This window comes from Clupea harengus, chromosome 5 (assembly GCF_900700415.2).
Source record: "Clupea harengus chromosome 5, Ch_v2.0.2, whole genome shotgun sequence".
NCBI classification, from domain to species: Eukaryota; Metazoa; Chordata; class Actinopteri; order Clupeiformes; family Clupeidae; genus Clupea; species Clupea harengus.
The window spans coordinates 23,755,550-23,781,010 of NC_045156.1; the positions used below are offsets into that span (position 1 = coordinate 23,755,550).

Here is a 25,461-nt window from a genome sequence, read left to right on the forward strand (position 1 = left end):
CAAGGGGCGCCGGTGGTCCAACGTTGCTTCAGGAGCACAGAAGGTAGGGGTGGCTGTTGTACTCAAATGTCAAGACCCTTTCGCCAGGATCGAGGGATCGAGGCACATTCATGCCCTGAACACTATGACCTAGACAATGCATCTACTCTGTGTACACTTGTATGTACTTGGTTCCTCCCAGTTCACCACATAAATCGTTAAAAGGTAGTATATAACAAGTTTACATTTATTAGCTTATTAACTTATTACACTTATTAACACTCTCAAATAAAGACATTAATTACAACAAAAGGTTTAAAATTAAATATTTACAAAAAACTACTATCACATAGCAGACCTAGCAGTAGCAGTTAATGAGGCTAATTTTCATGTCTTTGTGATTTTGAGTAAGTAAGAGTTAATATAAGGCAACAGTTCCCAGTTGTCGGTTCCTATGTCAATTTTGACTGCATCCTCAGTCAGATTTATCCTAAATAGTACATGAAACTGTGGCGGAAGGAAAAACAAGACCTTGCATTCTCCAATGTCGGATGGCTCGGATATCAGGAAGTTTCGGAAATTCTGTTTGTTCATTTCTTGAAGGGAATTCTCCTTGACCTCAAAACAGAATAAGCTGATCGCTGACCTATCAGCTTCTGTGGCACAGATATCTTCCCAAAGACGGTCAAAAACCTCTTCCTTGTAGGAGGATGATGAACCCATGGGTACAGGCATTGGCAAAAAGATGTCTGGGAATGACACTTTGACATCAGGAAGCTGAGTTCGCCAAGTGAGTCCATCTTCGGTGCTGATCACAGCACTGACTTTAAAGCATGTAGGGTAGGGCTGCTTTGGCTTCAGCTTAAGACAGACCTCAGGGGGCTTCCTGTCTCTGAACAGGCATGGGACACAGATGTCACATATGTCTTCATAATTTGAATCTTTCAAGTCAAAGCTCATACAGATTGAGAAAAGTTTATCAAACAGAGGTTCTGTCTCACCTAGGTAAGCAAGCTTGTACTTTAGGGTAACTTCTGAGGCAAACTCTGAATCACTAAATTGACACCTATAGTGTTGAAGGACATGTCCCTCTGTAGTGGTGTCCTCTGTGTAGGAAGCTGCTGGAGGTGACCAGACTTGCTGTAACCTCACAAGCTGTAATATCGGCCCTGATGTTGGGTGTATAGCGAGATGACTGGAGAGCCCATCTGTTTCAGACATGATGGCAGACAAAGATCTCACTTTAGTCTGACCTCCATCCTGACTTTGCACCAACACACCCGATAGCTTTTCCAATGACAAATTTGTCAGTAAGGTGTAGTAAAACCTTGCGTGATCTCGAATGTCTGTGTCGTCATAGTGACCTGTCATTTGGTGAAGCAAATCGGCTAGCTCAATTGACACAGAGGCCTGGTTCACACAGGGATGTAGGAGTAGATTGCGGCAAACTGCGAGAATCGCATTGCCTACTTGCCAACCTCCCCTCTCACAGAGGCTGGAGTGGTATAAGGCATTGAGCAGGAAGTGAATGGAGCTTCTTTGGGGTATCTCTTTCTCCATTGCTGCTCTTTTCAAGATTTTGAGATGCCAGCTAAAGTTCTGCAGGGTCAATTGAGATGGGGGCATCTCCACCACCAATCTCTGCAAAGTTTTTAGCAATTCAACAGGCCACACAGAATCCTCCAAGTGGTCCTGGATTCTGTCGCACAAGTTGATTAAATTTGGGGCCAGACGACAGTGCCTTGAATACAGCTCTGATAACTTCTCAATAAGGACTTCCGTCAGTTTTACAATCTGCGAAAAGTAAGTAAGGAAAATAAAGACAGCACGAAAGGATGTCACAACCATTTCCCTGCGACCATGGTTATCAACAATTTTGAGGAGTGCCATCAAATGATCAAACAAGTAGGTCAGCCCTTTGCTTTCCTCTCCTTCATCAGCCTCCAGGTATACCATGCACATGAGTTTCAGACGACTAAGCATGGTGCTACTATCATTGAATACAGTCGGCAGGAGAGATACTGTAAGGTGAGGTGTGACCAGCACAGGCAAGCTTTCATCTCCCTGGCTTGAGAGAGGTCTGTTCTCAGGGAAGTGACTTATGCAGTCTATATAGAAGAGCTTCTCTGGGACACTGAGCAGTGGATGCTGAGCCATACACACAAGACGTTTCAGGAAGAAGTTCTCATCATCAGTACTAAAGAGACTATCAGTGAATGCACTTTTCATCATCAGTATGGCATGCACCAACTCCACCTGAGCTGTCCCAAATAGACGCAAGAGTTGGGACTTGAACAAAGCAGGGGACAAGGCTGGTACCATAGAAACGACATCAATAAGTTCTCTGAACAAAGCAGCCTGGGAGATGGGAGTTAAAAGGTAGGACTCTTCCAATAATGAAGACACAATGGATTTCAACTCTCTACAGTCCACACCTGTCCTAACCTGTGGGATCTCTTCCATTTGACTGACGATGATGGGCGGTAAAGGTTTACTGATAGCTTTCCATCCAAATCCCTCATTTGCACATAGCAGTGTCTTAATATCTGCATCAGCAACTTTTTCCTTTTGACACAGTTGGAAGACAGCATTCTTCAGTGCCAGTGTGTAAAGAGAGCTATAGGCTTGATGAACAACAGTGATCTCCTGTTGCTTTAATTGATAAAGGGTTTCTAGTCTCTGTGACAAAAGTCCTGGGTAACTTATTTCTATCTCCCGCAGGCATTCGCAGGCTGTGGCTCGAATGGGCTGGAGGGACAAGCCACCCCTGTGGTCATTGGTGTCCTCAATGGTCTGAAACAGCTGGTCCAGGTAATCCTCTGCCACCTTGGGCTGTCTCTCCATGCAGGTTGTGCAAATGAGGACAGTAGATATGGCTAACATCAGACTGCATTTAAGACTGACAGCTTTCTGAGGCGTCTGGGCCAGAACGGACATCAATTCAAGTGTGGTCTCCTCTCCAGCTAAAACAGTGGGGCAGAGAATTGTGGGATGATCCAGGAATGGAGACAGCAGGAGGACCTTAAGGAATAGATAAAGAGAGATATCACAACCTCATAGATGTTGATTTTTCTTACTTTCCTGTATCACTGCAGTATATGAATCTTTTGAATCATAACAAATTCCGAGATCAACTGGCTGGCCAAAACGTTAATCATTTACGCCACCTCCTTCCTGCATCCACAGAAAGCTTCAATCTGAAGGCTGTAACCCTACTGAACTGCAGATACTGCACTGTTAACGAAGTTTAATTGTGATGCAAATTTTGCACTGCTTGGATTTTTTAGCAATTTGAACAGGCAGAACTACTACACTTAAGTACCACTATTGTGAAATACTGTACATTCTATAACCCTACAGCTTTTCTATATTCCCATATCCCAACCATTCCATCTTTGCATATAAATACATGTATATTGCATTACATACAATCTACACACATTATTACAAGATACTGCATATAGTATCACTTATTCTGCAGTAATTACTCTGTAAATCTGTAAATAATACTGTCGCTTTTGCATTTCATGTTAGCTGCTAACTGTAATTATTTTGCTTTGTACCTGTACACTGCATGTTTTAACTACTTAAATCAATGCAGTCAATGTTTTTGTATTAAACACTTGTAGGCTACTTTCAAGAAAAAAGTATTTTGAAGAGACACGACTATGATACGACACACAACGATCACTACTATATTTTATGACAAATAATGTCAGGTAAACTTATATTTAACTTCACAGGCCGAACACTTGTCAACAACTCACATAACGTTACCTTTGTGTTATCGCTGGCTTTGTCATCTCTCAGTTCGTGCAGAAGTTCCGCCAGGAAGCTATCTGAAGTTATGCTGGAGAGGAACTGAGACGGACTCAGTAAAAATGCAGATATTCTCTGACTCCAGGTCGGAGTGGCCATAGCTGAAACAATACAATAAAATACAATGTTAAGAGTAGTTTTAGTATGCTACGCTATATTTTACTGTACAAACAAGGAGCGAAAATAAGTCTCAAAGCTAGGAGTTTTGTCTGTAAGTGTCATGTTTTTAATGTGTTAATACAGGCTCAATAGTTGCACGCATTAACAATGAAGTGTGCCTAAAACAGTATACTTACTTATAACCTTTAAATAGAGGTTAATTCTTTAACATTCATGTCCAAACAACGCAGCGTACCGTGGTCTTAAAATTATTTCTGAGAATCATGTGATCATAGTCATGTGATTTAGGGAACTACTTAATTTTGTTAAAGTAAAAGTCCTCATTTAATTATTTTATTAAGCGAAATCTGACGACTTTCCCCTTCCTAGCCCTGGGATTTGCATGCATTCATCCTAAAATGCCTTTTCCATATTTCGATTGTTTTTTTTTTCGGGGGAACAACGTGACATCGTGGTATCTAAACCTGTTATGTTTATTTACTTTGAAAGAATTATCTGACCTTGTTTCCAACCAATGCAACTCAATGATGTCATCGTGTGGCAGTCTGTCGTATTGCAGTCTGTAGACAGAACTAGGTCAAAAATCTCTCGGGATTTAGAATGAAGTTAGTCTTGGAAATAACGTAAAACACGACTGCAATATGAATGACATTTGTTTGGCATTGTAAGCTTTCTCGGTTAAAAGGTGCATATGCCTCGTGTAGACATGAACATTGCGTGCTTCGCCATCTGCAAACTGTAACTTACTGTAACCAGTAAACAGAAATGCTATACACATTCTGTGGGGGCGGGGTTGAATACTGTGCTAAAATACAATACAATAGTAAATGTATACAAACTGAATGATATTATACTTAACATACCATCCTTATTCTCTAACTTGCAATATGTATAGGGTCAGAATACCACTGGTAACACACCGAGCTGGTTATGCTAATTGAGGAATATTTGACGTTGCGCAAAACGCGACGTGCCCCTGTACAGTGGTCAGGGAAACCCCTAGTGCGGACCTGCCAACGCCCGGCACAGAGAAACAAACAGAAAGGATACGGTAAGATGAAAAATATTATATTGAGATATGCTGTACACATTTCCCAGTGAAAACTGACGACTTGGCCTAAGAATATGTTAGTGCATCACCAGTTTAAAAGGAGTGAATGCAAATGGTGTTTTTCAGCTCCATATTATTTTTGCCAAAGGACATCAGCTAATGTTAGCTCGCTAGCTATCTTATGCTAACAAACTAACGTTAATATCATCGCTAGCTTGCTAACTGATGGTAAAGGAAGCTCAATAGCTTGACCAGTTATGCAGATTATATGAAGCTGTTTGAAGATGCCTCTGAAAACTCGTTCGTTTTAACCCAAATCGTTGTGTCTTGGCGAGACATATTGTCGCTCAAAGCTATCTAAAGTCAATTAATGTATTCCCCGTTTTACTGAAGACACGAAGAACTGATATATGCCAGCTAGCTAACGTTAAGTAAGTCGACAGTGAATGCGGCATTTGAAGGAGCTACTTAAATAGCTAACATTAAGAAATGTTAAGCCAAGAAATGTTCGAGGCCGTCCTCGGATTGTAGCCAACGTTAACCCTAAAATCAAAAAGAGCTGTAACTACCCAGTAAATAGCGTTAGCTAAGTTAGATAAAATGGAACAGATGAACTAGTTATGTTCAGACTGGGGAGCAATTGACGTTACCAAGCGTGAGTTAGCTGGTAATGTTAGTAACGTTAGTCACCACTATTTTTCGGTAACGTTAACTTGGCTAAAGTTGTCGCTATGGTTCAAAGCAACGAAGTTAGGTAATCAATATGTATATATGTAAGGGTGTCCTAATTTTGAAAACAATGAAGACCGAAGCAGAACAAAATTAGAGACGTAAGATATGCTATAATAGCAACAGACAGATCTTGGTCTGTGTTTCGATTGGGCACTAGCTGCACCGGAAGAAACACAGGCCTGTATTGAGCAGCTAGTTCAGCAAAGGGGGGCTGAAGAGGGGCAGCTAGTTCAGCTCTTTGGCGTACCCACACCCAACTGTGGTAAAATAGCTAGGTAGTCTTAACATTATCCCAGAGATGCAAGTTTATCATTGCTGATCTGCTATCTTTGTAATCTTGATTAAGCTACATTATTTAACTGTTTGCTTGCCGAGTTAGTTAGCAATCTATCTAGCTAAAGTGTGATGGTGCTTCAGAACAGTGAATATTATTCTAGATAACTGTCAGATGTAAGGACTAAAGGTTCAGTTAAGTTAGCCTAAATGCCTTCTATTCCTAGTTGCATTTGGTGAGGTTATACCGATCGTGGTTGGTGTAGAGAGGAAGGGGTGAAATGATTGATATTCTATCAAGGAGGAAAATGCTGGTCTAGATGTTTGCAAGCTCTGTTACCTCCCACTCATAGAATTTTAGATGCGCACGTTTGCCTTTTAAAATCTGGCAATTTTATGGCTTGTTACAAAGGTTTCAGTTTTGGACATGTTCTAAGTTTTGCCATTTGTAGTATTACTGTTGACTTTCTCAGACATAATACTACGGTGTAATGAGTGTCAGGGATGAGAACCAGTTTAGTTACCTACACACAATCCACTTAACTTCAGCTCAATGTCAGTATTTATCTGTGAAATATTAGGCTGACTGTCAGGGCTGACCACATAAAGTATGGTCTAGATTTTCCTGTATATAGCAGGGCATCCCATGAATGGATCTGTCTACACTGGAACTCCCTTGTCCATGTTGTAGTAGTAACAGCCCTACTGAACAACACACAGGTTAAGTGTTTTTAAACCCTCCTGTGTGTTAAATCAGTGAGGAAATGCGACTTCCTGTTTGGCTTATGTTGTGTGCCATCACAGGAAAGGCCCTAAGGCAGAGTAGAAATAACAGAGAATTCTGGGTATTCTGAAGCAATAAACTGTCAGACGCTTGGTATGTAGAAATGAGAATTCCGTGGCACTGAAGATTCTGTAATATTATGGTTCAAGTAAACCATTTAATCTTATAAACCTCTGTTGCACCAAGTTGAACTGTTGTTATCCAGAAGTTTTTTCAGAGAGTATAAGTGACCTCTTGGTATTACTCTCCTATTATTTGACATTTTGGTCTTTGCAAAGCAACATTTGTTGCTGAAATGTCTTCAGGGACATACGCCGTGTGCCTAAACTGAAGTATTTTTTTTTTTTTTTTATGCTGCTGGGGTCCTGCTTATGTTTGTGTTGTTGAAGCCATCTCTAGTCCTGATGTGTTGAAGTTTTGTGAGGGGAGGGGTGCTTGTGAAGTGGCAGGCAATAGCAGGAAGGCTGATGAATGCACCATCAGGCTGTGGCCATTGTTGTAGTGAGCATGCTCACACTCTACAGTGGTCAGATTTCCTGCCTGTGTTTCAGCTCCCTCCGGTTCCATTCAGGGGATGGGGCTCGGAGCGGAGTACTTTTCAGTTTTAGCTAATAGTACAAATTCCCAACGGCTCACCACATCCTCAGGTTGAGAAAACTGTTGAGTAATCACAACAAGTCAATAAAAAAAAAAAGAGTAAATATAAATAACCATGTGCAAACACACACGGAGTCTAAATGTCAGTGTTGCTGTCTGGCTACTGGTCAAATTGTGATGGTGTGCTATTGTTGATGGGTTGGGCTGGAGGGCTCAGTGAAAGTCTGAGGATGATGAGCCTGGGCGGATGATTGCTCTGCACTCATGTGGGTGGGGCTCCAGGGATGTGGTGGAAGTAGACCAGAGCGCCTCTACTCCCCCAGGTCTCGCCTCGTCCATCTGCCTGCTCTCCTCCCCTCTCCTCCCCTCCCCAGTGGCCTACTGCGCTAGACCCCTAGACCCCGCTAGGACAAGTGCTTACCCATGCAACTGCTGACCACAGTGGCTAACAAATACCTGAATTTGACAGCAAATCAGATTTTCTCGTGGCTAAAAATGTAAACAAGTTTAAAGCCATGGCAGAAGTATTTTGACCCCCAAAAAAAGCAACCTCAGGCTCCATGCTTGATTGAATACTGTGTTCTGACTGTTAATTAAGTTAGATTAATTAAGATTGCTGAAGCTTCACATATCCCATGCTTTCATCTATAGGGGATGTTTTCTTAGGGCGTTGTTGCTGGTGTAAAATTACTTGTCACCTTATTGAGAGAACTGGTGACACTGTAGTGGCTACATAATAATGTTCAGATAAATGTAGCTATAACTCCGCACATGTTAAATCCTTCTTTCACTCCTCTCCTTGCAGTTGTTGTGTTCAATAATACTGAGCTTGTTTTCAGCTGAACCTAATGTCTGTGCATCAACCAACTAATCTTTCTTTAGTTATTCTTATTATTCTTATTAATAATAATGAAAATGTGCAAAGGCTGCAAGAAACTACTGTGATGTGCTTATCTTAAACATTAGATTTAAAGCCTGCTCAGTGTGCAATATCGCATGCATGTCCACAAAGCAAATGCTGCTTAAAGCCATTCAACGCTGTCATACTTGGGGCACAGAATAGGAGGTGGACCTCTCAGGCCACCAATGTTGCATTGTTAGTGTCCTCTCTGGGCTGACCCATTGTTTGTGTCTCTCCCCCCACATCGTTGCTGTAATGGGCCTCAGAACGTTAGCAGGCGATGGTTCCGGTCCAGAACCTAGCTTCACAGACTCATTCTCTGTCCTGATGCTGCGTTTGGTTTATCGTTTGTGTAAGCTAGAGTCTGACGGCACCCTCTGTCAGGGGTGCGCTTGTGGCAGCCGCGTTTGCACGCCTGCCAGCCTGCCTGGCAGTGACCTACTATCCTGCCCGAAGCAGGGCCAGACGGAGAGGAGTGGGGGGTTGTGGCAGGGCCAGTAGGGAAGCTTGTGCTCCAGGGGTCAGTTGCTCCCTTTGAATTTTCCTCTGGCCATAACTGCCATCATTGTGTCACCCTGTGATGACAAGACCGACTAGGCTCATGCACATACATGCATATAGAGCACACTTTTGTTGCACACTGAATGCAATGTTCATACGCACACAGGCAGTGAAAACCCTTTTGTGTTGTAGAATTTAGCTTATGTGCATGTCCACATGTTAGTCGGTTAATAGATGGCACTCCTCCCATTTGTGTTTCCCGTCCTTTTTACTCCGTTGCATCCATTGTAGTGGAGTTGTGCTCTTTTGTAGTCGTAAACAGGAAGCTTTGAAGTGAATGCCTCCTTCTTGTGCGTCAGATGTTCAGGGCAAGGGGCAGAAATTAGTGCAGTCTAATATTTAGGCCTACAACACGTATCGCATCAGGTGCCGTACATCTATGTCATATTCAATTGTCATTGTAAAATAACCTTCTAAATGATTGGGAAGCTACCAGGATAACACAATCAACTGCAATTTAATTTCCCTCATCACATGGCTGGAGAAATCGCATGCTCCAACAACCACTTCTCCGCTCTGGGCAAATGTGATGTTGCTGAGAATATGGGAACTCGATATTAAATTATTCACCATTTCATCATACACTGATGTATATTTAAGCACTCTTAACATATTGATATGGTGGCATGAAAAGAGTCCTATTTCCTGTGAGAAACTATCCCAGTTTACGAGTGGGAGGCTGATGCTCTTTGTCGAGAGGCTTCTGCAAAGCCCTGGCAACGAACAGCAGAGCAGAAAGACTCCTGTGGATTTAGCATCCGTCGGCTCTGCTATTTAGCCACTTCTCATTATGTGCTGAAGTTGATAAGAGAGGAAAGGCTTTGCGTAATATTGCATGTCGACATAGGAAGCACACATAAGTCATTGGCTGTGAAATACAGATGGTTAGCATTGCAGAAGTAGAGTATTCCCACAAGCCAATGCTATGGAAGCGGACATTAATCATCTTGAGCTGTTGCTTATCTAATTCCCATTCTTTTTCTCATACGTAGCCAGTACATGAATCATATTCAGTCAGAAAGCGATACTGTGCTGATTATTTGTGGTGACATCTCCCCCCCCCCCCCCCCCCCTCTGTCTCCTCCCCGGGCCAGATCTTGAACGAGAGCAGTGTACCCTGAAAGAGCACAGCTATGCAGACGATTAAGTGCGTTGTGGTCGGCGATGGTGCCGTGGGTAAAACCTGCCTGCTCATCTCCTACACTACCAACAAGTTCCCCTCGGAGTATGTTCCAACGGTAAGTGCGTGGCCCCGGGCCTCCAAAAGCATGTCTTGCACTCTTTAAGAAATTCTTGTCTTTATGCTGTTTTAGACCTTCTCATCTTATTATTGTCTCTCTTTCATGTGTTTTGTCTGTAGGTGTTTGATAACTATGCAGTAACGGTTATGATCGGGGGGAGCCCTACACTCTTGGACTTTTTGACACTGCAGGTAGGGTACCCCATCTCTCTTCTAATGTCTGGTATGGGTGTTTTACAATACATTTTCATGCATACGTTGCCCTGTCAGCTAACTGGGCTGGGGTTATATTTCTGAAGACATGGCATGTTGTCCAGGTGATCATTTTATATAATACTGTGAGACGTCTAATAATGCCCAAGTCTCCAGTAATAGGCATTTGTCCAAGTGGCAAGTGACCGTTTGATCGCCTTGAATACATGTTCAATATTATATAAAAAAAATCCACCCATTTTGGCTAGAAGGATAAACGACTCTGAGAAACCATTAGATCCTACATCTAGATTTTGTGGCACTTTTCTGACTGCTCACTCTATAAGCATCATAGCTCAACCGAATCCTCAACTGAATAGTTAATCACTCATTAAACACAGATGCCAGTCAAGTTAAGCTGTGGTCTCATGAGAACATGTAAGGAAACTGATATGGCACAGGGCTGCAGTCAGGTATTGATCGAAAGCAGCACACATATAGGTTTTATTTGTTTGCTATGTTAAGCTACCCTGTTTAGACGATCCCAGATAGACACAACAATGGTAATGAAGATGAGATGAGGTCCAGGAGAACTTCGCCAAGTAGTACAGGAGTGTTATCCCTGTCCTGACACTCATTTCCTGACACTCAGTTCCTCTCTCTTCTCTCCACAGGTCAGGAGGATTACGATCGGTTACGACCCCTGAGTTATCCTCAGACGGATGTGTTTTTAGTCTGCTTTTCCGTTGTCTCGCCCTCCTCGTTTGAAAACGTCAAAGAAAAGGTGAGCGTGCCATCAGCACTCAGTGAGAACACCATAGCCCTTCTTAGAATTGGTCCATGTTCGTGTCACGTTGATGATGGTCAGAAAGCCTTTGTAGTCGAATACACCCATTAGACTGTGCTGCACTTCAGTTAATCATAGTCTGTCACTTTGTTTGACAGAGCTGTCATAAAAAAAACATCATAATCTGTTCTTTTGTATTTGCTTAAATTCTTTTTCTACCAGTAATTTTCCTAGACATATTCCTTTGCCTGGAGCATGCTTGAAGGGATAATTGTATGGGGATAGTTAAAAAATTAACACCAACCCAAAAAAGGCATACCATCAACCAAGTTGTTAAGTTTGAGGGCCTACACTTGAGTATATTAAGAGGTGAAAAGATATAATGGGCAGCTTCAAGGAAAAGCAAGCTGCTGTTTTCAGACACAGATGTATTAAAATGTTAAAGGTCTTCTGATTTAAAGGCACAGTTCATCAGTTCAAGTGTTTTGCTGTCCCTCTCTTCAGTGGGTCCCAGAGATCACCCACCACTGTCCAAAGACCCCTTTCCTGCTGGTGGGAACGCAAATTGATCTGCGGGACGACCCCTCCACCATCGAGAAGCTGGCCAAGAACAAGCAGAAGCCCATCACCCCGGAGACGGCAGAGAAGCTTGCCCGAGACCTCAAAGCAGTCAAATACGTGGAGTGCTCCGCCCTCACACAGGTACGTTTGTCCCAGAAACACACACACACACACACACACACACACACACACACACACACACACACAGCAGAATGAAGGGTATAAGGCTGATGTGTTATCAGTGCTATTTTGGCCAAAAAGAAAAGCACAGGTAAGTGTTTTTTTCTATCACTTTGTCTCATTCTTGAAAGACACACGGTACCTAAAAAACAAAACAAGAAAGTGGAGACAAGAAAGGCACGTTGGTGTAAGGCTCAGAGACACTGGTGGTTGGGGGTGTAATGCTTTGTGAAATGTTCTGGTGCCCTTCCACTGTTCAGCCAAATCATTCAGAGCACGGTGAGTGAACCTTTATGCTGGCATTTCCGCTCGAATGTGTTTTTGTCGCGAAATGATTGCCATCTGAGCCCAGCACCATTTCCTTGGCACAGTTAGATAATCCTGTGCTTGTTGCAGCAGAACTGTGCAGCAGTCTGTTTCATGGTTGATGACGTAGGTATTCATGTAGGTAGTTCTGTAGATTCAATGTCTGGTAGGGTTTTTTTTTTTATTCTCTCAGTAGATTCAAAGTCTGTTTATTATCCAGCGGTAAACGAACGGTGGTTGTGATCAGTAATGCAAAACCAAACCAAAAAACTCCATCAACTCTTAGTCATCATAAGTACCAACCGAAAGTGGAGCAACGAGGACAACCGCAGCTTATTTACATGCAGGGAAGGCAGCACACAGCAGACACGTCACTGATGCAGTGCGGACTGTTGGCACTGTTGTGTTAGTGTGCAGTGGCATAGTCCCTATTCAGTCGCACAAGTGTGGAAAAGATGCCACTGTTTGGCCATGCCTGCCCAGCCATCCAAAGAGCCTTAGGTGCCTTAGGTATTCAAAAGACTACTTGTCACGGCGCCTTGTTTGGTTCTGTATCTTCAGTATGGCATTTTACATGGCTGAGAGGAGTGACATTAAAATGCACAGCAAATCCATAGCCTGGCACTTTTCAGAGGGCATTCATATCTCTGGGGGAGATGAACCTGTTCAGCAGTGACGAGGACACAAGACTTGGTGATCTGCAATTTCCTATGAATTTAACCCTATTAGTATTAGTATATTAGTCTGCCGATGTATGGCAGCAGATGACACCGCACACATTCAGTGAGCTTTTGAAAAGAAGCCCATTTTCCCCTGTCTGACAAACCACGTCCTCAGGATTGTGATGACGTTTGTTTACAATGACTTTGGAAAAGAGAGTTACGTGTAACGTCGACGGAAATTCACTTAACGGTCCAGGCTGTGGGCTCCTGAATTCACAAATGCAGAATGCTTAAATTAGCTTTAATTGATCTCTTGTCCCCTGATGAAGTCGATTTATGCGACCTCACGTAATACGCTCCTAATACAGCCACTGAACTGCATGCTGGGTATTGTTTTGGTGCACGCAGAAGGTTTTGCAGTCATGTGCTGTGAAGTAGATTATCTAGCTGAATGAACAACAACAAGCTGACACAAGGATCTTGCACATGCTTAACTGTCACATCCCTCCTTTGAAGAGGATGAAGAGCATTTCTCAGGGAGGGCGGTGAACCAAATCTGGCTGTTGTGGCGTCCGGTTGGCTATTTCTCACTTCTCCCCCCCCCCCCCCCCCCCCCCCCCCCCCCCCCCGCACAAACACCCTCTGCTTTAGTCAGCGACCAGATGCTTTCTCTCTGTCAGCAGCTTGAGGATAATCACCAGGACACCTGATTTCTGCCTCTAGTGATTTTTGCCTCAAAAGAATGTACTTAAAAGTGTTTTGTAGTTTCTTTCTCTGCCTCCCCCTTCTAACACTGTACACCTCCTTACAAAGAGGTAAGCAGCTTCATTTAGTTTGCTTTTCTCTCTCTCTCTTTCTCAGCATTCAGTGTTTCCCACACATTACCTTTTCTTTGGTGGGACACCAAGGTGTATTAACAGCCACTAAATGCATTCCCAGAAGCATTATTTTCCTAGAAAGCTGTTTTCCCCCCCCCCCACCCCGTGTGTATTTAAGACTTGTGGGAAAGAGCGTTCTACACACTGAACCTGCTATACAGTTCTCTCTCTGTCTGCTTCTAACCTGTTCCGTAGGCTGAGTGCTAACCTTGGTGCTTTCTTCTCTCTCCTCTCCCCCTCTGTCTTTGTAGAGAGGTCTGAAGAATGTATTTGATGAAGCTATCCTAGCTGCCCTTGAGCCTCCAGAAACGCAGAGAAAAAGGAAGTGCTGTATATTCTAAGCCCGCTTTCTAAATCCCTTCTCCGCCCCCCCCCCCCCCCCTCCCCTCCTCCTCCCAAATGTCTGCTGCTTCCTTTGGTTTACCTCCTGTTCAGAAATGATTTCAGCTCCTAAGTTTCCCTGAATCCCCCCCCTCCCTATAATTAAACTGTGCTGACCATCTTACAAATGTGAACCATGTTCATTACCAAAACTCTTTATTTTATTTATTTTTTTGTTGTGTTTTCTTGCTGTGGTATTGGCATTGCCTTGTCTTTTTTCTTTTCCTCTTTTGGTTCTTGCTCCTCTCTTCCTGTCTGAAAACATTTCAGGGCGCGCAGCCCTGCCATCGCCTCTGAACGCCAGTGCCGTGAGCCGTACCCCGGCAGGGGACGACCTCTGTCGCCCCTAGGTTAAGAGTGTGTGTGTGTGTGTATGAACTGTTAGGAGGTACCGGTGAGGATGTGTGTTCCGTTTACGACCTGTTTGCCTTGTGTTTTCTTGGGTTTGACTATGATTTGGAGAGGGCTCAGTAAGAAAAAGAAAAAAAGGGGAAGTGGTCCAGTGTTAAAGTGACGGCGCTGTATTGGGCCGTCGCATTTCCGCTCTTAAAGCCAGTTTTTAAAACCCATTCCTTTACGTCTATGTATTATTTTGTACTACAGCCATGTACCATAGAATATGATATCAGAATTATGTATGGTTAGACTTTGCTATCAGGATTGGTTCCCATCGAGAGACCGTCTGGGGAAATAAACTATTAAAGCTCAGTAATATTTAAAAAACTAAAAAAAAAAATCTTGTGAACTGATTTGTGACATTAATAAAGGTCAACTTAAATGAACATGAACTGGTCTCTATCTCTTTCTTACATGACATGCACATTCATAGTCAGAGTTGTGTTTTGATTCTATGAGCTGCTGATGGGAGCTACAGAAAGAGCCAGTTAGTAAACTTACCCATGCACAGTAACACATGAGGGGTAACATTTGCACTTAATGCAGCCCTATTTCTTTGTGTAAGTGGTTTTGTGGGATGTATTTTTTTTTTTGTGTGCCTGAGCCTGTGTTCTCTTGGACATCCACTTTCTTGTGTTCTTCTTTTTAAGTTTAGTTTAGTTTAGTTTTGTTTTTTGGTGCTTTTGTTTTCAGCCTACAGAAACCAATCAGATTAAAACGCTGCAATTCAAATCTGCACATTATCACACTCCTCCCTTTTTCATTAAAATCCATTTGTAGTGATTCCTTTTTTATCACCAATGGACAGTCCACCTGTTCCAAATGTTTGTCTGTTTTCATGTGTGTCTGTGTGAGTGTGTTTGTTTTCATCAAGTACTCATTGTCTTCTGTGAACTCTGGTAAACACCCTGTTCCTCACCACCTCCCAGTACCCCAAGTCAAAGGGTGCCTCATCACGGTTCACCAGAACACTCCGTTCTGTCTGTCTGTCTGTCTGTCTGTCTGTCTGTGTAATTATGATTTGGTCCCTCATTGAGCCTCCCATGTCTCTCCCCCTGCTTTGTGTTCACAGAAAGGACTAAAGAATGTTTTTGACGAGGCGATTTTGGCAGCCCTGGAGCCCCCTGAGCCCAAGAAGAAGCGCAAATGTGTTTTGCTATGAGAACCCAACACACACACACACACACACACACACACACACACACACACACACACTTTACATCCACACATATACACTCTCACGCACACGCACACGCACACGCACACACACACACTTACAGTCAGGCCCATACACCCATGCATATGCACACACATTCTAACACTTTGTCTCCCCTCACTCCCACCCCCCTCCTTCCCTTTCTCTGCTAAGGCTGACCATCAGCTTTGCTTCCCTAAAGCAATTTATTCCTAGTTACAAGTGTTTTACGGTTGTGTTTTGCTTTGCAATGAAGTTTCAAACGATGGCCCGGTGCATGCCATAGTGGACAAAATAGACACTTTCTGGTTTTTTTTTTTGTGACATTTTTTTTTTTTTTATTGTTTTTATTTGAATCCCAAACGTTTTATGATCACTAGGGCTTTCACTAGAGTTTTGACTGAAATATGATCTTAGCTTTGTGCTTCATGGTGAACCTTTTTGAGTCCTCGCCTTGTCTTACGGCCAGCGGGCCAGTTCTGGCGGAGAGCTACGCGCAGGAGAGAGACGTCCTGAGCTGTGGCAGAGGGTTCTGAAGCCAGTCATTTCATTTGGGCGGGAGACTTGATAGGTGAAATGTCAGCTCTTCAGTTTAAGTATGGTCGCCCCCTTTGAAATGGAGCTGGTAGGTCTGGCATGCTGCTTAAACTCTAGTCTCTCTCCCCCCCCCCCCAATCCACATGCACCTTGGGCTTCATCTAGAGCCTCACCTGAAGTGCTTGCAAAGCTTTGTTCCTGTAATTTGTTTTTATTTTTATTTGCCAACACCTCTGTTTGAAGGAGTAAAGATGTCTCCAGCAGTAAACTGCGCGACTAAAGAAATGAAACGCTTTATTTTGTGAATTGGTGTTAAGCGAGTTGTCGGAGAAAACTTGTCTTCTCAAGCAGGGAGAACTTTCTAACAGTGTTAGTACAGGAGGTGTGATCTATTGCGTTGCCAGGGACCATGGAGGCGTTAAGCCGGCGACGTGGGTGATGTTCCTGTGCCGTAGGTTAACATTAACAAATAAATAATGTAAGCTGAAGTCATAGGTTCCACTTTTTTTTATTTTATTTCTTTCTCTGTCATCATTCACTTCCTCTCTTTCATGTTTTATTTTTTTCGTCTTGTTTCGTGCTGTTTAAAATCTTATGAATTTATTTCTTTTCAATTTTTTTTTTTTTTTTAGAAGCCAGACTCCTACCAAACTCTGATCCACCTTTTTAAAGTCATTTCAAATAATTGCAAGAATGAAGAATCCTAAAAAAAAAGAAGTCCTCCCTCCAGAGCCGAATGTTGCTCCTCCGCGGGTGGATCAGAGTCTGTGGGACTCCTGCAGTCTGTCATGCAGACATTTGTTTTTGTTTCCTGTTTTTGTTCCGTTTGTTTTGGTGTAAAACCAAATGCTATGTATTAAGTCTGTCTTGTATATGCATTCTTTACAAAGATATTAAACTTATACCTTAATTGCCTTTACCAGATTTCCTAGGCATTTTCTGAGGTTTCTTGAGATATTAATATTAATTGTAAATCTATACAAGAAACTACACAAGTACAAGTTGAAAAGATAAATAAATATAAAAACATGACCATTCTTTTATGGATCTTCTCAGCAGTAATAGCATTGAATCACTGAAGACTTGGCTAAAGGTAAATCATATGTCTCCTAGTAGGTCTCGTGGTCTAATGGAATTTACCGTGGGATTGAATTTGGCTCTGATGTAGTTGGCAATTATTAGGTAGTTAAAGTGATTCGTTTTAAACATCTAAACTAACCCAATACCTTGAGACGGTGCAACTCCAATTAGTGACCGTGATTCAACCATTTGCTTGTACAGTGTACAGATTACGGACTTGATTTAGATCAGCCTTTGGGCATAGATTTTCCTACCTTTTACACTGTCAACATTTCAGCAGGTTAGAGGGGTTCTGAGCAGTGCATCTGTGGAACTAACTTGCCTCAGTTTAAGTCTATGCTTGGTTGTTGGTGATTTGAGGTCTTCCCTTGCTTGTTCTTTAACTTCATTTTTATTTGTTTGGTATATTACCCACTGAAAAGATATTTCTAGTGGGTAAAGAAGCCATGCTTAGGGTGCACTGTGGACTCGCTAGAATTGACTCTTCTGATCAGATTGGACTTTAATTGTATAGTGTAAGCATCCACGCACAATCTGTTTTAAAATGCTTTTTACAATTGCGAACAATTCCAAAAATCCTTCCAATACACTGAAGGGATTTATGGACTCTGAAAATCTGGATCATCATAGGTGCAGGAACAGTTGAAGACCAGTAGGAGGTGCTGCATAGCCAGAAGTGACTGAAGACCTGACCATCTTCTGTGACTGTTTTGGAGCGTTGTTACCTGAAGGGGCAGATCAGATCACACTCTCCTAGAAATAACCCTTGCAGTAGGCCATCACATGTTTTTTTGAGACGGAAGGTGAAGACCTTTTTCGTTATTTAATCTGGAAATGTAGCTGTTCTCCTGTAGTGCAGGTGTACATGGTAAACCTTTAATACATGGAAATTCAGAACAACATGCACTGTAAAACAGCACTTTCTGTGTTTGTCCTTGCGAACAAAGCTGGTAGACATCCAAGATGCTCTTGCTTGGCTTTAGGGCAGTTGTTAATGAAAGTGGATACTTAAGTGAGATGTTCCCTTTCTAGATTTATGGCCATCTATGGGGCTGTTGATGGATGGGGTGTCAGCTGGTGCGACATTGTGTCTCAGGCTTTTCCTTTTTCCCCCCGAGAGATGTACAAAAAGGGTTTTGTGTGTTGCTTGAAAACCATTAACTAGTACACTTTCAACTCTTGCTTTTGGAATATTTCAATATTTGGTCTTCAGGATGTTGCTTTTCACAAATCGTAGGTGACGGTCAAAATACACTCCGACTTTAGCCTCTGTATATGAGGCCTAAATATTCTCTGTACATTGTGAGGTGTAAACAGAACCCAGGAGGCATGAAAAGTGTCCTACTTCAGCGAGTGCCTCTACAAGTTGCCCCTGTGGCAAGTTTCTCGGTTATATTTTTTAAGAAACAGGGAAGAAAAAAAAGCATTCTGTGCGTTTCTGGAGTGCTCTCCGTCAGCGAGCACTTACACTAAATAGGCAACCGAAGCAATTCATCATCACATATGTGGGATGGCTGACATTCCTGTGTTACAGTGTTGAGGGTGCCCACCTGCAAACATCACTTTGGATTAGTCAGGGCCACCGCAATACGGACCCTCACCCTGTTGGGTCTGCTTACCTCAGCCTGCCAACATCCACTCACTACCCTGATAACATCAACTGCACATATGAAGGGGAACATACCTGTGCACTCAGAATTTGAGAGACGGTGTCACCCTTTTGTCCGCCTGAAAAGGCTGTTCCAAGGTCGGTTAAAGGTCGGTTAAAGTTGAATCGACCTTAACTTGTTATTGTTCATTATGAAGGTGTACTTTGGATGATTTCAATTGAGATGTCCAAAATCTGACTTCCTTCTGACCTTCTTCTGAAGTTCTTTTGAAACCAGGCGGCCTCCGCAAACTTATTTGGACCGCTTATTAGCAGAGTGAACAATGAATTTGCATGTTTTGCTTTTGTACTGTGTTACTGTGTGGTTAGATGTCATTTGAAATAATAGTCAGTTCTCGGGGGTTGGATGTGATGGATGGTAAAGAAGGTCTACTGTGTCTACTCCCACTTAGCTCTGACCCTAATTGGAGAAGAGACTCTTATCCAAAGCAAACACCACGGCCTGTGTCCGCCTCCTCAGTCAACCCCCACTAATCACTGCGGAAAAGAGAAGCCTCCCTCAGGATGGCATTCCACATCACATCTGCGGACCCGTCATCTTTAGCCAGCTCTAGGGGAGTTCCCAGATCGTACCAAAGGCACGTGTTTTGGGAAGCAGTGTTGCACTGGAGAAATGTTAAAAACAACAAAGGAAAATGTTGCGTCTTAATAGTCCAATAATCCACTCAGACGAATGTCAATGATTCATCATTTGAGGTAAGAAGAAGGAGAGGCAGGGCATGAGAGGGAGAGGGATTGCCTAAGATACCAATATGCCAGTCAAAGCTAAACACGCTCGGAATGTGTTTAAAGGCCGCCCTGTGGACTGGAACTATGCGTAATGAAATACTGTTGCCTCATTTATCAAAAGCCCCACATCTCCTGCTCCAGCTCCTCTGTGTGGTACCCTCCCTATAGACACCTGCACCATGATAACTAGGGATGTGTTTATACCCCATTTTGACTGTACTGCAGCAGTATGCAGTGCCAAGTGCTGAGTAGTTGTACGCTCACTCCTTTCTCATGAACCTGAAATGTCAAATACAGACTTGAACCTGCTGCTTTGACTTAGGTCAAGCATTAATTGTGTGAGTAAGATTTCTGATTAATATTAGCAGTGTTGTTCTCCAGGCCTTTCTGGCTCTCAATTGTAATATCTGACACATTTCTTGTTGCTTTTGTTGACGAGTTGATAACTAATGTATGGAGTGCAACTGTGCGTGTTTTGAAATGGTGATAGGAATCTGAAAGGCCATGAGGTTTTAGTTACTATGGTCAAATGTCAAGTCATATTTTCCAGCTCATGAAGACCACCAGTTTAAACACAATCAACAAATCATAGCTGTGAGATGATTCAGAGAAGAAGAAAAAAAAAGTGGTAAAGCAATCACATTGTCCTAGATGGTTAGTGTGCAAATCGTGCCCTGAAGGCATCAGATGAAAAAATTAAATATTAGCCTACAGATTTACAGAACCTAGCTCCCAACTCATCCTAATGTACATCTCTGGGGTCAAACAGAGAGGAGGGAGCAGCCTTCGAGCAGAGCCCAGCATGCCATCATGTCTCAGAGCTGTCTTGAGTGCAGTGATTTACCATTGCTCTCTCATGCACGGTTAAAGTGAGGGAGGGCTTCACATCATAAGTCATTCTCCCAGGCAGCGCAGTCATAAAATCTCAGCAGACACGGACGGGCCTACCATTGATTCGTATGCCACTCTCCCTCTTGAGTTTATGGAGCTGTGCCAGGCCCCAAGGCCCCGGAGAGGAGAGGATCCTACAGACGAGCCCTTCAACAGCACTGAGAACCATGGCACTGGCAGCTGCACCTCAATGCTCCACATGTTGTGATATGCTAACCCCCTCAACCGCTGACAAATAGGCTGGTGTGGTGTCAGTGTGGTGTCTGTTATGATATGCTAACTCCTTTGCTGCTAATGGAAACATGTAGCCTTATGTCTGGAGTGCAGGTGCAGCCGGGTCTGCCCCAGAAGCCTTCTGACAGGTGGGCCTACAGCCCTGAGCGCCTTGTCTCATGCCTCTGCTCTCGCAGCAGGTAGTATCGCCCACAGAGAGAGAGTTGTTGTGTCCAAACAAGCGCACGCATCAGTGCAAGACACAGGTGGGTGTTAGCCTCTCTAGGGTCTCCGTCATAGCTAATATCATCTCAACCGAAAGAAAACAGATCACTGGGATGACAGAAGCACCCACCTCCATGGAGCTTTTTGGCTTCCCTTAGCAGGGTCCTGAGGGGGTGGAGCATCGAAGATTGATCTAAAATAAGTCTCCTCTCTTCCCCAGGGAATGGCCGACCTGAGCAGCCCGCATAGTTGGGCAAACTATGGAGAGAGGCCCGCATCGTCCCTGTTGGACTATGCAGATGTATGTTAGTGTTCATGGCTGAACGCAGGCACGCATCTTGTGTGCAGGCCTTTGCTTTGACATGGCTAATGAGTCAATGCAGTGACTTTCCGATGGTCTCTGCTGAGACAATGTTTAACATTGAGGCACTGCCCTAGCAATATCAAGGGGATCGCCCTGCCTGGAAATTATAATCATACACCAAGCCTCGCTGACATCACAACAATGGCATTTTACATTACAGAATGGCAGTTCAACTGAAGGCTGTATGACTACATCTGTACCCAGTCTGAGTTGAACCCAGTTATTTCGACGATGTTTAAGCTAGCTGGAAAGTCAGTTGAGCCATTCATGGCCCCTTTTTTTTCAACTTTCTTAATCAATCATGCCTCGTGCTGTCTGCACTTGAGAAATGCCATGGCAAAATTTAAAGCAACATCAAGCCTACGCTTAGCCACGCATATAAACTGAGCCAATAGGTCAGCACTTCATTGATGGAACCAAGTGCTTAGTGTGTTCTGAACATGGACACCCCCTTCATTCATCAGTGTCATTTTCATCCCGATTGTCTTTTCCGGACATCCCTGGAATGGAGGGGGTGTCCTGAGCAGTAATATGTCTGCATCGGACACCTATGGCTCTCCCTGCTTCCTAACCCCTTTTCGCAAACATTTATCCAGCACAAACTCTTTGTGGAAACTGAGCTCAGTTGTCTTGCTTGGTGTAGGAAAAACCCACTGTAGCAGTCTCTGCAGTAGCACACAGGCCTTTGCCATGCATTGTTATTCATTATTCACCCTGGGTTCTTCGGGGTTTTGGGCAGTGTCTGTCAGGGGCTCTCGTGTGTATTGCACAACTTGGCGCTTCAAGGAGAGCGAGGAAAACAGAAGGGAGGGCAGGGGAAGGAGGGGAAAAAAGTATTGAAACTGTCATCACAAACAAGAAACATCTGTCTCATTTGTGTAACTTGTTTTCTTTTAATATGAGAAGTATGTTGGTGGAGATCTGTGAGTTTTGAAGCAGGCTTGGGAGGGGAGTGCGCGGAGCACTTTGGGACTGCTTATCCTTTTTCGCTTTCGGGTTTTCAGTCGTGGAATTACCCCGCCAGACCTGCACGGGGGTTAACCCTTGCCCAGCACCCCTTCCTCCGAGTGGCTCCGTCCCCAGGTGCCTAAGCCTGGTCCTGGCAGCCCCAAACACCAACGGCTCGCCTCACTCATCCCTCTTCCTGCCCCCCGATCCTCAATAGAAAAACCTTATGCAGCCATTCAGGCAGGTAAACATCTGACTGCACAGATCCATCCGAATGTGTTCCATCACTCATCACGTGCAAGGTGGAATCGACCACAAAGATTGACTTTGTTCCTCTGAACACACACCCCATCAGATAAACGACAGATAGGAGGCATCAGTTAGCTTGGCTAAGTTTGAAGTGTTTGGACTGTTTTGCTCCTGTTACCTCAGCAAGTCACTCGTATTGACTTTGTTTAGCTGACACTTAGACAGTTATGAGAATCTCCCTTATCACCAGGCCCCTCTTGTCCAAACTTAATCAAACAAATGTTTTTCGGCAGCAACGAAAGTCATATTAAAAGCAGCTGAAAGGTGAAATCCATCTGATCTTTGAGCCCCTTTATTGAGTCGTAGGTTGATAATTATATTATGTCCCAGGAAAGGTCTCTCTAAATATTAAATTACTTTGAGGTATTTCCATCAAAGAGGCGGTGAAAAGGCCATTCTCTTGACACTATTGCATTTCTTATGGGGATACTTTCCCTCAGGGTATTTTTTGGGACCATCGACACACACACCATTTTTAGTGACAGGATTCTTAGGGAGTGGATTTATGTCTTGTTCAAGTATGGAGTATTAGAGTATTTTTGGAGTACAAATGGGATATATGAACTACATTTATCTATACTTTTTGTGTTCATTAATCAATCACTTTTCTTGTTTATTTTCAGACTATAAATAAATAAAAATACATTTTGAATGGGAAATGATAACTACATGGCTGTTATTCAGTAAGAATAACAGTTTGATTTACCACTTGCAACTATACCCAGTGCAAGCATGGTCTTGTAGGCCTGCAGTTTCTCCACTACCACAAACACAGGAAGTGGTGGTATTATGAGGATTTCGCCATGGTTTCTCCTGCCCGGACGCTCAAAAATGCCCCCCATTTTAATTTTGCAGCGTGCAATAACGGGCTTTTGCCTTAGTTTCAGACCACCCCTCCCCCACTGTAATCTCACGCATCTAAAGGGCTTATTGGAGACAGACTTGCGTATAACCAAACATTGGGAAGACTCAAAAAGGAGGAAGAAAAGAAAAGAAACAAAACAATGGAGGCCATATGGTCCTCGTTCGATTATAATCCAATGCATGCATCCACCACCATGGATGTGTTTTCCAAGATATGATTTTGACAGAATTGAATACCATGTAACAGGAGCTTCTTTACTAGAGGATATATGAGGGTTTATAGCACGTAAATTATGCGGGAAAAAATAGCCTGCTTGGCTGGAAAGGAGCCTGAAGGTGTAATGTACCTGTACCCCCTGAGACCATTCTGTGATTAACTTATTCAACAATACAGACACGGTGCAAGCCAGGGAGGCCAGGTGCCATTATCCTGCAATAGATATAGTATCCTAAAGCCAAGGAGAGACGCTCACTGTATTAGGAATATCCCCAGTGTAAAAGACCCTTTATCAGTGAAAATAAGAACTATAGTTTATATTTTCAGTACAGACAGGTATTCCCTCTGGGGCCATATTAACAGCCCTACAAGGAGGAGCTCGTGTCTTAGAAAAATGAGGGAAATGATACCCTGTTAACAAAAACCTCCGCTTAACTTGTCAGCAGGGAAGATGAGATTTTAAGTAACGCATATTTGCAATACATTTTCATTGGGCTTTTTGGTTCATTGGTGAGATCGCTTTTCAAACACATTACATACAAGTAGCTGCTGATTCCTGTGTGGTATTCTCTCCATCAGTCTCTGTCCTTTTTTTCACACAGAAACACACAAAAAAAACACACTCTCTCTTTTTTCCGGGTGAGGGGAATAAAAGTGTAAAAGACAGAGTGGTTGGGTAAGTGAGACTGAGCCGCTCTGAGAGGCCCAATGATCCAGGGCACTCAGGAGCTGCTGAGTTGCAGCACCAAACCACATGTACGTGTGGCCAGCATCTCTCATTCCTGCCATTATTCCACACATACTTTCTATAAATATTTATTGTTCTTGGCCTGATGGCATGGCTCTCCAGGCGCAGTCTAGACTGTCACCAGGCAGCTGCGCTGCGCAGTGGTGTGTGTGTGTGTGTGTGTGTGTGTGTGTGTGTGTGTGTGTGTGTGTGTGTGTGTGTGGGTGTGGGTGTGGGTGTGGGTGTGAGTGTGAGTGTGTGAAGGGAGACACTGTCTTGTTGTCCCTCCCCTGCACCTGGATGTGTGATGCTGCATCCCTTGTAGTAGGATTAACCAATATCATTGTCAGCAAAATGAACAGACAAGCTCCCTGTACATTTTGTTATGAACAGCCGAATTCCGACACGTTCAAGCATTAAGTTCAGGAGACAACCGTGAGATCAAAGGGAGTCCGAGGTCATGACAGCCACAAGCAAGTGACCCTCTGAGGGGTTATCATAATACTTTTGAGACCCTTTGTTTAGTCACAGCAGTTTTTCATTAATATTCTTTGTTTTCTGAAGACATGTGAGTTGACATATTTACCATCTTTTAAAGGATACCATATACCATATAGTCTTCTACTTTCACAGTGACAGCATTGTTATATCCAGATTAGGAAGAAATATCACAACAATTCCTTTCTTTGACACAGCATATATTTCAATTTTACATACATTCATATGCAATATAGTCTTCTTCAGTGTATAAGTCTTTAACAGATCTATGTTTCTTTAAAAAAAAGCATACTGTATTACATTGTTACTATAGAAAAGCTTGGAATTATGGTAGTTGTACATATTTGCCATGAATAATTCAGTCAGTCAATCCACCCCTCACTGGGAATAGGGAATGCTTGGCAATTGTTTTATTCTGTGGTATGTGCGTCTGGAGAGGGAAAGTGCTAAAGTTATGGCCCACGGTCCAACCACCCCAAGTCAACCTACCAGTGAAAAGCTTCTGCACTTCTGACGCTTGAAAAGGCAGGTGCTGCTCAATACGGTTAACTTGGCATTCTCTAAATGTGGAAATAAAATGCTAGATGTCCCATGC

General features: G+C 43.2%; 2 protein-coding genes across 2 annotated transcripts; one reads left to right on the plus strand and one right to left on the minus strand.

The window, feature by feature from the left end:
* Nucleotides 1-205: 205 nt before the first annotated feature.
* Nucleotides 206-4,202, minus strand: ap5b1 (adaptor related protein complex 5 subunit beta 1). The gene is made up of 3 exons (XM_012822583.3): nucleotides 4,095-4,202; nucleotides 3,757-3,899; nucleotides 206-3,000 (listed from the first exon to the last, which is right to left on the minus strand). The coding sequence occupies exons 2-3, from the start codon at nucleotides 3,895-3,897 to the stop codon at nucleotides 367-369; spliced, it is 2,775 nt and encodes a 924-aa protein (XP_012678037.1). The 5' UTR covers nucleotides 3,898-3,899; nucleotides 4,095-4,202; the 3' UTR covers nucleotides 206-366.
* Nucleotides 4,203-4,857: 655 nt separating this feature from the next.
* On the plus strand, nucleotides 4,858-15,615 carry cdc42 (cell division cycle 42). The gene is given in 7 exon segments (XM_012822633.3): nucleotides 4,858-4,969; nucleotides 9,912-10,055; nucleotides 10,178-10,214; nucleotides 10,217-10,249; nucleotides 10,924-11,033; nucleotides 11,541-11,738; nucleotides 15,473-15,615. Coding segments are annotated over 6 exon segments (573 nt in total). The 5' UTR covers nucleotides 4,858-4,969; nucleotides 9,912-9,950; the 3' UTR covers nucleotides 15,563-15,615.
* The last annotated feature ends 9,846 nt before the right edge of the window (nucleotides 15,616-25,461 follow it).

Bases quoted from the DNA above. Each gene is read 5' to 3' on its own strand.
- ap5b1 (XM_012822583.3), bottom strand. From the start codon at position 3,897: ATGGCCACTCCGACCTGGAGTCAGAGAATATCTGCATTTTTACTGAGT. The intron at 3,001-3,756 runs GTAACGTTATGT...CTATTCCTTAAG, and splicing joins AAGCCAGCGATAACACAAAG to GTCCTCCTGCTGTCTCCATT.